The 12,687-nt window shown below is 42.1% G+C and overlaps 1 protein-coding gene across 19 annotated transcripts in view; it reads left to right on the top strand.

The window, feature by feature from the left end:
• ABI2 (abl interactor 2) overlaps positions 1-12,687 on the top strand; it is a 108,832-nt gene that overhangs the window by 77,495 nt on the left and 18,650 nt on the right. For 10 of the 19 annotated variants that reach the window (XM_038422610.2, XM_038422609.2, XM_038422608.2 and 7 more), the window contains one exon: positions 5,366-5,524. In XM_038422610.2, the coding sequence (XP_038278538.1) occupies positions 5,366-5,524 (159 nt within the window). Of the gene's footprint in view, positions 1-752; positions 936-5,365; positions 5,525-12,687 lie in introns of all 19 variants that reach the window. The other 9 variants (XM_038422600.2, XM_038422602.2, XM_038422603.2 and 6 more) reach the window with 1 other exon arrangement.

Consider the following 12,687-nt stretch of genomic DNA (forward strand, 5'->3'; position numbering starts at 1 on the left):
CTGTTTCAAGGAAACAGTGTCTCTCGGTCCTTTTAGCAGATAAATGGTCTTTCATTTGCTTTCTGTTCGTGTAGGCATCTAGAAGTTTATTAGAAGCTTAGATTTATTTTTTTTTAAAAAGGCAAGGACACAGTAAAGTAAATCTTCAGTATACTCATGAAAGCAGAGCAGAATGTCATGGAAAAGGCAGTCTGTCAAACATAAACACTTTTGGTTCACAGAAAATAGTATTTGTACTCTCCCTTCTTTTTCTCATATAATGTTGAGGATTTTCTGTGTGCTTCTTTCCTTAGTCTTCTCAATGAAATGAAGGAAAACCATTATTTAGCATAAATTGTGTTCTGAAGAGTTATTTTTCTGTGCCAAACATTGCTATGGGAAAACTGATGGCTTCCCTCTGCTATATGTTTAATTTTGTACAAAAGCTACAGAGTTTTGTGCTACAGATAGGAGCGTAACTATCAAAGGGGGAAAGCAGTCTTTCTTAAAGTAATGATTTTCATTGAGACGTTGAGAGGTTGGTTTCTACATCTGTAATTGCTAGCAGACTTTCTTGACCCAGATACCCTTATTTGCTGCATATACTGGAATGCTCCTTTAACATAAGTGTCATTTTTTTCTCATCCCCTCTTTTTGTGCTAGAACATTTAACGTTTACTGAATATTTAACACTGAATTGTCAGAAGGCTTTTCTAATCCTTGCTAACCTGATCTCCTTAGTAACTTTACCTCTTCCTCCTCTTTTCACATAGCCCCTGCTGGCTCAGCTGGCACTTCTCCCCTTCCTGCTACCTCTGCACCTGCTCCTTCCCCCCTTGCTCCTGCTACTGCCCCCTCCGCTGCCCCAGATGCTGCTGCTGCAGGAGCCCAGCCTCTTGCTGATGGCTTCACCACCTCTCCAACTCCCCCTGCTGTTTCTTCCACTCCCTCAGCAGGTGAGTCTCTGCTCCATTTCATAGACAGGTGAATCAAGATGTGAACACAATCTGAGGCTTTTCAGAGATCCTTGGGAGTTGTCAATCTTTATGGCTTTTTCTGGTTTATTTTTGTTGGATATGAGTTTTGTCGGAAAACACCTGTTCTTCCAGGAGATTCAGAGTATTAGTCCTGTAAACAACCACTATGTTGTATGTTTGTGGCAGTGTGGATAATGTGAGCTCTCAGAGAAGCGTATGTAGGATAAAGACAAATTCTTTTGACATCAAGCAGTCGTTTTTCTTCAAATGTTGGATTCAAAATGGTGCCTCTAATGAAGTGTGTGATGTGTATGATTTTCTGTGACCTGACTCCCTTGATTAGGGCCCTACTAAATTCATGGCCATGAAAAACGAGTCATGGACCGCGAAATCTGGTCTCCCCCCTGTGAAATCTGGTCTTTTGTGTGCTTTTACCCTATAGCTAACCAGATTTCATGGAGAAGACCAGCGTTTCTCCAATTGAGGGTCCTGACCCAAGCGGGCGTTGCAACAGGGTCTCAAGGTTATTTTAGTGGTCACAGTATTGCCACCCTTACTTCTGCGCTGCCTTCAGAGCTGGGTGGCTGCAGAGTGGGAGCTGTTGGCCGGGCATCCAGCTCTGAAGGCAGCGCCCCGCCAGCAGCAGTGCAAAAGTAAGGGTGGTAATACCATACCAGGCCATCCTTACTTGTGTGCTGCTGCTGGCTGCGGCTCTGCCTTCAGAGCTGGGAACCCGGTTAGCAGCTGCTGCTCTCCAGCAGCAGTGCAGAAGTGAGGGTAGCAGTACCTCAACCCCCACTACAATAATCTTGCAAACCCCTTCCCACTCCCCCACAACTCCTTTTTGGGTCAGGATCCCTACGATTACAACACCATGAAAATTTTGATTTAAATAGCTGAAATCATGAAATTTATGATTTTTAAAATCCTATGACCATGAAATTGACCAAAATGGATCGTGAGTTTGGTAGGGCCCTAACCATGAGGTGTATTGGGCCCAATATCTCTCCTTTACATTAGTTGTTGCAAAAGAGACGTACATTTTTGATTCACTACTAGTGAAATGGAAGTTTTAATACACAAATTGAGTCGTTTTCTGCCAAAAGACTTTGTTCAGTAGGTGATATATACTGCGTGTACTCAAGCTTGCTTTCTTAACGTTTATAAAGCCTCTCTACATTTTTATTTCTTTAATTGCTGAAGTTGCAACATGTTATTTACTAAATATAATGTAAGACTAGTATGTATTACCTTTTGTTTGATTGATTTGGGTGTAGTATTGTTATGTAAAGATCTGTTTTATATATCAAAAATGGCTTACGTGTATTTGAAGTAACTGATTGTAATGGGTTCTGCCTCTGATCACAGCACTGTATTAGTTCGGATGTTTAGTAACTTTGGTCTACATTCAGGCTTATTTAGAAATTTTGTAATATGCCAGAAAATATTCTTTAAGTAGTGTTTAGTTAAAGGGTTAAATTAAGCATGTACCATTATTTCTTAATCTCATATATAAGAATTCTTATAAGAACTGTAGAGGCACCTGAGCTGTGATGAATCTCAGTGGCAACAAATCATCATAATGTCTGAAGTATTTGTGCTGTTAGAAGTGAGATTGATCAGCCCGAAGTTGGATTGATTTTCAGTTTTGGTGCACTGGTGTATGTAACATTTTTCATATAGAGACCTGGAGACCTTAAACTGCACTACTTGTGGATTTTTGATAAAACAATCAGAATTAAATAGAAGTGAAAAACTCAAGTCCTTTAATAAAAATTCAGATTATCTGATTTTTAAAAAATAATTTACTAAGAGGTGCCCACTTTCTCCTTGTATTAGCCTAGTGTTCAGATGACTTCCCTGAAATAGGATGCATGAGGATAATAGTTTTGTTTTGAGAGTGAAGAAACTCATTTTTTTACCCTTCTAGGGATAAAAAGGCCAATGGAAAAGCCACTAATTTTATTAAACAAAACCTGCTCTATGTGATTGACTCTGAGCATATTTATTCCTTACAGAATTTATAACAGTGTACTTTTTGTATTTAAGTAAAACAAGAATCCAGTAATTTACAGTCAACTTTACATCTTTTGTATTTTCCTGTGGATATAGATAAGAGTTAGTGTTGAAAAAGTAACATGTTATGATATTTTTGCCAATCCAGATATGCTAAAAAAAACCCATCATGGCTGATGCCAAGCTGGCAAGACAGGAATGCACTGTCTTCCATTGACTTTACCTACTAGCACAGAGATGGGCAAACTATGGCCCGGGGGCCACTTCCGGCCCGCTGGACCGTCCTGCCCAGCCCCTGAGCTACCAGCCAGGGAGGCTACCCCTGGCCCTCCCCTGCTGTTCCTCCTCCCCCGCAGCCTCAGTACGCTGTGCCACAGATGCTCTGGCCCACCACTCCTGCCGCGGCTGTGAGCTCCTGCTGCTCTGAGCAGCATGGTAAGGGGGCTGGGAAGGGTTAGATAAGGAGCAAGGTGTCCCGGGGGACAATCAGGGGGCAGGGAGCGGTTGGATGGGGTGGAGGTTTTGGGGGGGGGGGAGCAGAAGGGTTGGATGGGGGTGAGGTGTGGGGGTGTGGATAGGAGTCAGGGTAGTCCAGGGACAGGGAGCAGGGGGGCAGTTGGATAGGTATGGGAGTCCCGGGGGGCCTGTCGGGGGTGGTAAGATGGGGCAGAGGTTGGGGGGGGCAGTCTGGGAATGGGGAGCAGGGGGGTTGGATAGGGGGTAGAGTCCCAGGGGCGGTTAGGAATGGAGGTGTGGATAGGGGTCGGTGCAGTCAGGGGACAGGGAGCAGGGGTGGGGTTGGATGGGGGGGGTCTCGGGGGCGATGATGTGGATAGAAGTTGGGGCAGTCAGGGAGCAGAGGGGGTTGGATAGCGGGTGGGGTCCTGGGGGGCGGTTAGGGGCAGGGATCCCAGGAGGGGGCTCTTTGGGACAATGAACAAGGGAGGTTGGATAGATCGGGGTTCTGAGGGGGCAGTCGGGGGGCGGGAAGTGGGAGGGGGTGGATAGGAGGCAGGGGCCAGGCTGTTTGGGGAGGCACAGCCTTCCCTACCCAGCCCTCCATACAGTTTCACAACCCAATGTGGTCCTTGGGCCAAAAAGTTTGCTCATCCCTGCACTAGCAGCATCCTTCTCCACCAACCAGTGACACCACACATTCTCCTCCTCCCCTAGGCTTCTGGACAGTTCTGTAACCTTCTTGCTATTTCCTAATAGGCATAACGAGAACCTTTGTGATCTCATCATTTTCCTTAGCTTAAAGCTTTCATTCTCAGTCTGAAATTGCCCCCCAATGTTTTTAATATATAAAAAAAAGCTTTAAGCAAACGCTTCATCAGGCAAAGTGACAGATTCAAAAAATGGGAGAAGGTCAGTGAGGAGGACAGAAATTCATTGGGTTGAGGTTTTAGGGGGGGAGGGGGTGGGGACCCTTCAGGTTTTTACAACCATGGGTTTCACCTGTAATGTTGTGGAGGAGGAACCATGCAAACTGAAAACTGTCTAGTTTACCTTAGTGTCAATAGCGTGCTTCAGAGCTTTAATTAGACGTAAATATATGGTAGCTTAACATCGTGGTTTATGACTGGTTCACGTGTGATGACAATGAGATTCAAGTTAAATTACTAGTCTTCTAGTTGTGACTTCTGGGGTGTAGTTTAAGGTAAGCACACGTTATTTACTAGATGTCTGAATCAGTTTGATATAGAAATTGTGTGTTTCAGTGTTAACATTGGCTGGAATAAAGCGGTGGTATTGAAGGGATTGAGTCAATTAAAACTTTTCTAATACATTGGAACATTGTGCTGGATTCCCTTTCCTCTTCCCGAGCTGTTTGTTCTTTTCCATTCCCCAAAAATGATCCTCCATACATTTCCTGAGAGCTGTGCCTGTGGCCTTTAGTCATAGAATATAACACATTTGTGATCCCTAGAGATGACTTCCAATTGAATTGTGAGTGATTTGAACACTTGGCTAGCTAACAATGAAATGAAGCATCTCTACCTGATTTGTGAATGAAACTCTAGTTCAATTTGAAAAAGACCTTCATTCCTGAATTTACATTTATTATGAAGCATCATATAATATTACTAACTGGAAACAGTATCCTCCAATTCTAACATTTTAAAGCTAAAGTTCCTCATTTTTGTATTTGCTTTTGCTGGTGTTGCTAAGTATAGCAGTTGAGCAAGAGTTATTTTTCCTTGTGTGAGTGTTATCTGACATTCAGAGTTCAGCTGATCTGGCAACTGAACAAAATGCTCTTAAGATGCAGACTTACTGCTTCTTCCCCCTTTCCCCCCCAAATCCAGTCCTTGGAGTAAGCCTTGAATGTAGGCATAAAAAAGCCAGACTACAATCGTCTCTCTGCTAATCCCTCTTTCTTTCTAACCCAGGTCACCCAGTTCAGTTCTACAGCATGAACAGACCTGCCTCCCGGCACACACCCCCAACAATAGGGGGCTCTTTACCATACAGGCGCCCTCCTTCCATCACTTCACAAACAAGCCTTCAGAACCAGATGAATGGAGGGCCTTTTCATAGCCAGAACCCAGGTAAGAGGGTTACTTCAGTATATCCAATCCAAAACACCAACATGTTCATAACTTCAGAGTTGTGAAGTCTCTTTGATACTGCACTGTTTCCACAGTAGATTTTGTGTGCTGCTTCAGGTGATTTCTAATACAGTATTGGTAGCCCTGATAAGGCTATTGTCCACATATAAGGTGTTCAGTTCCCATTAATGCAAACAGCCTAGAATACTTTATTTTTAACTGAAGTGAGTATAAAATAAAAGTGTCTGACTCGACAAGACAGTGTGGGAAGGCACTACACACAATCCCTGTTACATGGCTCATCCAGTGAATCTCATTCTTGGTCTGCAGTACCCCTGTTGTTCCAATCCTGGTGTGGGTTGAGTGTTTGGTCTTTCATGAACTGTTGGAATCCTGGTTCCCCATTACTTCAGCCTGGAGACTTGCATGTTTCTCTCCTGAATAATAGTCAGTCTAGGAGGCAGAGCCTTCCTCTCGGAGTGTATTTTATCAGGCATCTAGGGTCAGGATGCCATTGGTGCTAGATATGGCAGGTAGGAGGAGCTCTGCGATAGGAGTCAAGCTTCATATATGCTGGTGTTAGTCTGACTGGTGACCCTTCTCTAAAAGTAGGTGGTTTAATTCTTATCTGCTCAATTTTGAGGCTTAACAAGGAGTGACATGTCCTGTATCTGAGTAGGAAAGTGCTGACCATTCATATAACCAGACCTCTTGCCCACATTTCTGATTAGAGAGGAAGGTGCTGCAACAATAATGGAGATGGGAAGATGTTTGGCTTCAGAACAGATTTTCCTTTATACAGAAGATGCAGAGAGATTCAATAGGCATGTATGAAGATGATTGATTTTCAAATTTCTTATACTTAAGCTAGATACGTGCAAGTGGTGCAGTGATGCCATTCTACAGTTTTAAATTGTACACAACTTGGAATTATGGTCAGATTCCAGCATCTGGCCTCGGGGATTTGATCACTCAAACATATCATTTTATCTCTAGTTGCTAGCTAGCCTCAAGACACATTTATCTGAATCCAAGAGGATGAGGTGGTAGTGGTGGGTGGGGGAGTGAAGACACATGACTAAATTATACTAGCTGCTTGAGTTATAGTATTTGTAATGTACATTTATACGCATGTTGAAGAGTGAAAAAAGATAGAGGGAGAAGGTAAAGGAAATAGTGTCAGATACAACTAAAAAGAAATGCCTTCTGAAGTAAAGAGGATTTTCAGTATATCCGGAGTGTTCTTGACCACTGTTCTGTATTTCTGTTTTTAATGAAACCTCCTTTGGAAGTTACCACTGTTGTATTGTAAAAGATGCCAGATATTCTGTAAATAAGTTATGTAACCATAATTCAGTCTGTTTACCGAGAAGAAAATAATGATTAAAAGGATTATTCACTTGAACTATAAATCACAAAGAAAATACTTCCATGGCAGGGACACTTGGCACAGCATAAATAAGGAGCTGCAGGAGAAGATGTTTTCTAAATCAATGTCCAGGTAGAATCTTAGTTTATTCAGGGTGGTATTAAGGCAGGATCTGTGTATCTGGACTCCCAGGAAGGGAAGAAAAAAGAAAAGGAGTACTTGTGGCACCTTAGAGACTAACAAATTTATTAGAGCATAAGCTTTCGTGAGCTACGCTCTAATAAATTTGTTAGTCTCTAAGGTGCCACAAGTACTCCTTTTCTTTTTGCGAATACAGACTAACACGGCTGCTACTCTGAAACAGGAAGGGAAGGGGAGCCTTTGGACTCGCCAAGTTAGAATCCATGAGCGGGGCATATGACAAGTGGCGGCTGTGGTTTCCCTTTGTAGAAGGAGGAAGCATTGGCAAGATGGGGACCATAGCTGCTGCTTAGCCCTACCGTAGGGTGGGAGAAAGAACAGATCTTAAAGTTTGGGGAGACCAGTGGAGGGAGGAGGAGGAGGAGAGGATTTTTGGGGAGGGGAAATGAAAGAAAGGCCTTTGGAGATTATCCAAAGATACCCAAATTATTATATAGAAGAAACGATGTCAGAGCAGGTTCATCCCATTTCATGTGTAGCATTTTTTTTTTCCAAGGAAGCCAATACTGTGTTTTTTTTTCTCTCACGTTCTGTGGATTTTGTGCAGGGAATATTGATGCATTCCCCCCACCCTTTCATGCTTTCAGCTTTCAGCTTGAATTTTTTTTCTTTTCGGATAGCACTACTAAGGCTATTTAACTTTTATGCTGCAGTGGTGAGGCTGTTTTTGGAAGGCTGTGGGTATGTAAGCATGTCTGCGTTTTATATAAATATGTCTAAAACTGGGTTCTGAAGAGCTACTACCAATTGCAAATTACTGACTGAGGATAAAGAGGATTTATGACTCTCCTTCATTGTGGGAAAGGAGAATTGAATAAAAGATGGCACGTACATACAATCACTTTGCTCATCACAGAAATGCAACTGCTTCTGGGATGCGACACGAATGCTTAGTAATACTCAGTAATATTGCCCAGCAGTTATATTTAGTGAAGTATACCATGTCCAAATGCAACTAACGGGGCGGGGGGGGAATTCAGATAGAACAAAATTACCTGAGTTAGAGAAAGTACAGAACGCTGGTATTAACATCCCTAGTCTTTTCATAGATTCCAAGTTCAGACAGGATCAGTGTGATTGTCACAGTTCAGGGAAACTACACCTGTATTCCCCCCTCTATATCCAGTGAGGGCACCCACTCTGGACACCAGGCTCCTCAGAAGAATCTATATGCCTTCCGATAAACCTACCAGAGAACACCCCAACTCCAACAAAGAATCTGGCAGTTGATGAGTTCTTCAGACATCACAAAGGGATTTTTCTATGGGCACAAGTTCAAAATAGCTGTTAGCTCAGAACAAGCACACCCTGCCGCTCGCCACCAATCCCCCATGTATCTTTGAGTCACTCCTTTATACAGTTTGGGTCTTTGATCTGAAAAGACCCTGAATAAGTAATCAGCCAGACAATGGTCCCGTCCTCAGGGTGAAGTTTCAGAAGGTTGAATCTTTGCATAAGTGGTGAGAACTCCACTTAACTTTGTTTGTCTTGTGCATTGTTGAAAATAATCCTCTGAAGTACATAACGCTTCCCAAGGTATACACTACCACATCTCCCCCTAGAGAAGTGATATACAATCCCACAATAATACATACACTTTGCATTTTTAATACAGCAAACTCCTAAAATACTTAAACTTAATTGTATTAATTTTAATTTAATTCAGCAAGGTTTGTCCCGGATATAGCAGGAAATTGCCACATCTATCACAGTTTTCAGAGTAGCAGCCGTGTTAGTCTGTATCTGCAAAAAGAAAAGGAGTACACCTTAGAGACTAACAAATTTATTTGAGCATCCAATGAAGTGAGCTGTAGCTCATGAAAGCTTATGCTCAAATAAATTTGTTAGTCTGTAAGGTGCCACAAGTACTCCTTATTTATCACAGTGATCATCTAGTCTGATATCCTGAATAACACAGGCCATAGAACTTCCCCCACAGTAATTCTTGGAGCATATCTTTCAGAAAAACCTCTAAGCTTGATTTTAAAAATGGTTAGTGGAAGGTCCACTGTGACCTGGGTAAATTGTTCCAATGGTTAATTAGGAATATTTGTGGTACCTTAGAGACTAACAAATTTATTTGAGCATAAGCTTTCGTGAGCTACAGCTCACTTCATTGGATGAATTTGTTAGTCCTTTTCTTTTTGCGGATACAGACTAACACGGCTGCTACTCTGAAACCTGTCTCTATAAGGCGGGTTTTCTAATCCGTTAATCATTCTCATGGCTCATCTCTGAACCCATTGCAAGATTATTCTTGAATTGTGATCACCAGAACAGAGGACAGTATTCCAGCAGTGGTCGCACCAGATCCAGATACATAGTAAATTAATCTCTCTACTCCTACTTGTGATACCCCTGTTTATGCATCCCAGGATCACATTAGCCCTTTTGGTCACAGCATTGTACTGGGAGCTTATGTTCAGCTGATTATCCACTTTGACCCCCAAATCTTTTTCAGAGTTATTTCTTCCTAGGAGAGAGCCCCCCATCCTGTAAGTATGGCCTACTTTGTTCCTAGATGTGTACATTTACATTTAACTTACTAAAATGCATATTCGCAAAAAGAAAAGGAATACTTGTGGCACCTTAGAGACTAACAAATTTATTTGAACATAAGCTTTCGTCAGCTACAGCTCACTTCATTGGATGCATCCGATGAAGTGAGCTATAGCTCACGAAAGCTTATACTCAAATAAATTTGTTAGTCTCTAAGGTGCCACAAGTATTCCTTTTCTTTTTGCGAATACAGACTAACACGGCTGCTACTCTAAAACCTGTTAAAATGCATATTGTTTGCTTGCATCCAGTTTATCACACAATCCAGATTGTTCTGTATTAATGACCTGTCCTCTTCAATATTTTAACTCCTCCCTCCCCAGTTTGCATGTCATCTGCAAACTTTATCAGTGATGATTTTATGTTTTCTTCCAGGTAACTGATTAAAAAAGTTAAGTAGTGTAGGGTCAAAAACAGATTCCTGTAAGACCCCACTAGAAACAGGCCTGCTCAATGATTATTGCCCATTTACAATTACATTTTGAGACCTATCAGTTAGCCAAGCTTTTAATCCATTTAATATGTGCCCTGTTAATTTTATATTCATTCTAATTTCTAATAAAAATAGTCATAGAATCATAGAATCATAGAATATCAGGGTTGGAAGGGACCCCAGAAGGTCATCTAGTCCAACCCCCTGCTCAAAGCAGGACCAAGTCCCAGTTAAATCATCCCAGCTAGGGCTTTGTCAAGCCTGACCTTAAAAACCTCTAAGGAAGGAGATTCTACCACCTCCCTAGGTAACGCATTCCAGTGTTTCACCACCCTCTTAGTGAAAAAGTTTTTCCTAATATCCAATCTAAACCTCCCCCATTGCAACTTGAGACCATTACTCCTCGTTCTGTCATCTGCTACCATTGAGAACAGTCTAGAGCCATCCTCTTTGAAACCCCCTTTCAGGTAGTTGAAAGCAGCTATCAAATCCCCCCTCATTCTTCTCTTCTGCAGACTAAACAATCCCAGCTCCCTCAGCCTCTCCTCATAAGTCATGTGCTCTAGACCCCTAATCATTTTCGTTGCCCTTCGTTGTACTCTTTCCAATTTATCCACATCCTTCCTGTAGTGTGGGGCCCAAAACTGGACACAGTACTCCAGATGAGGCCTCACCAGTGTCGAATAGAGGGGAACGATCACGTCCCTCGATCTGCTCGCTATGCCCCTACTTATACAACCCAAAATGCCATTGGCCTTCTTGGCAACAAGGGCACACTGCTGACTCATATCCAGCTTCTCGTCCACTGTCACCCCTAGGTCCTTTTCCGCAGAACTGCTGCCGAGCCATTCGGTCCCTAGTCTGTAGCGGTGCATTGGATTCTTCCATCCTAAGTGCAGGACCCTGCATTTATCCTTATTGAACCTCATTAGATTTCTTTTGGCCCAATCCTCCAATTTGTCTAGGTCCTTCTGTATCCTATCCCTCCCCTCCAGCGTATCTACCACTCCTCCCAGTTTAGTATCATCCGCAAATTTGCTGAGAGTGCAATCCACACCATCCTCCAGATCATTTATGAAGATATTGAACAAAACGGGCCCCAGGACCGACCCCTGGGGCACTCCACTTGACACCGGCTGCCAACTAGACATGGAGCCATTGATCACTACCCGTTGAGCCCGACAATCTAGCCAGCTTTCTACCCACCTTATAGTGCATTCATCCAGCCCATACTTCCTTAACTTGCTGACAAGAATGCTGTGGGAGACCGTGTCAAAAGCTTTGCTAAAGTCAAGAAACAATACATCCACTGCTTTCCCTTCATCCACAGAACCAGTAATCTCATCATAAAAGGCGATTAGATTAGTCAGGCATGACCTTCCCTTGGTGAATCCATGCTGACTGTTCCTGATCACTTTCCTCTCCTCTAAGTGCTTCAGGATTGATTCTTTGAGGACCTGCTCCATGATTTTTCCAGGGACTGAGGTGAGGCTGACCGGCCTGTAGTTCCCAGGATCCTCCTTCTTCCCTTTTTTAAAGATGGGCACTACATTAGCCTTGGTCATGGGTATCAAGTCAAACATCTTACCAAAGGGTAGGTGTATTACATCAGCACTATTATCTTTATCAATCAAACTTGTAATCTCATTAAAAACATTAAGTTAGTTTGGTAGGATCTATTTTTCATAAACTCATGGTGTTTGGCATTAAGTGATTGCTTTCCTTTAAGTCTTTATTAGTTGAGTCCCTTATTAGTGACTCCATTATCTTGCCTTGAATTGATATCAGACCGACAGACCTATAATTACCTAGGTCATCCCATTTACCCTTTTAAAATACTAGCAAAACATTAGCTTTCTTCCAGTCTTCTGGAACTAGCCCAGTGTTCCAAGGTTTATTGAAAATCAGCATTTAATGGTTCAGCAGGCTCCTTGGTCTGCTCTCTTAAAACTCTTGGATGCAAGTTATCTGGGTGTGCGGATTTAAAAATATGTAACTTTAGTAGTTGCTGTTTAGCATTCTTCTGAGATACTAGTGGAATGAAAAGTGTTATCATGATTAGACTACATCATCTGATTTTTTTTCAAATAAAGAAAAGAAAGATTTATTGAACATTTGGCTGCCTTTTGTGAAGTATTATTGATGGTTCTATCATTTTTATGTGGTAGTGGACCAATACCATTGTTAGGATACTTTTTGTTCCTAATATACTTAAAACACCAACTCCTTATTGGCCATAGATTTCTCCTTGTGTCCCTTTGGTGTCCTTATCAGATTTCTAAAACTCATAGCTTCTGATTTGTATTTGTTACTATCAACTTTCTTCTTCTGTTCTCTCTCTCTCTGTTTTTATAGCTGCCTTCGCTTCTCCCCCAAACCAGGTTGTTTTTTAACCAATATGGTCATCTTCCTTGATCGTGGCTTTTTGGGCATCTACTAAAGTGTTCTTAAATGTCTCCCAATTAGTATTCACATTTTTTTCTGATTAAATTCTTCCTCCTGGCTGATTTGGCTCATGATTGTTTTCAGCTTTCTGGCTCTTCTTAAAGCACCAAGTATATATGTTCCTGATTTAGAGTTTATTCTGTTCGGACATTATAA

The sequence above is a fragment of the Dermochelys coriacea genome, chromosome 11, assembly GCF_009764565.3.
Source record: "Dermochelys coriacea isolate rDerCor1 chromosome 11, rDerCor1.pri.v4, whole genome shotgun sequence".
NCBI classification, from domain to species: domain Eukaryota; kingdom Metazoa; phylum Chordata; order Testudines; family Dermochelyidae; genus Dermochelys; species Dermochelys coriacea.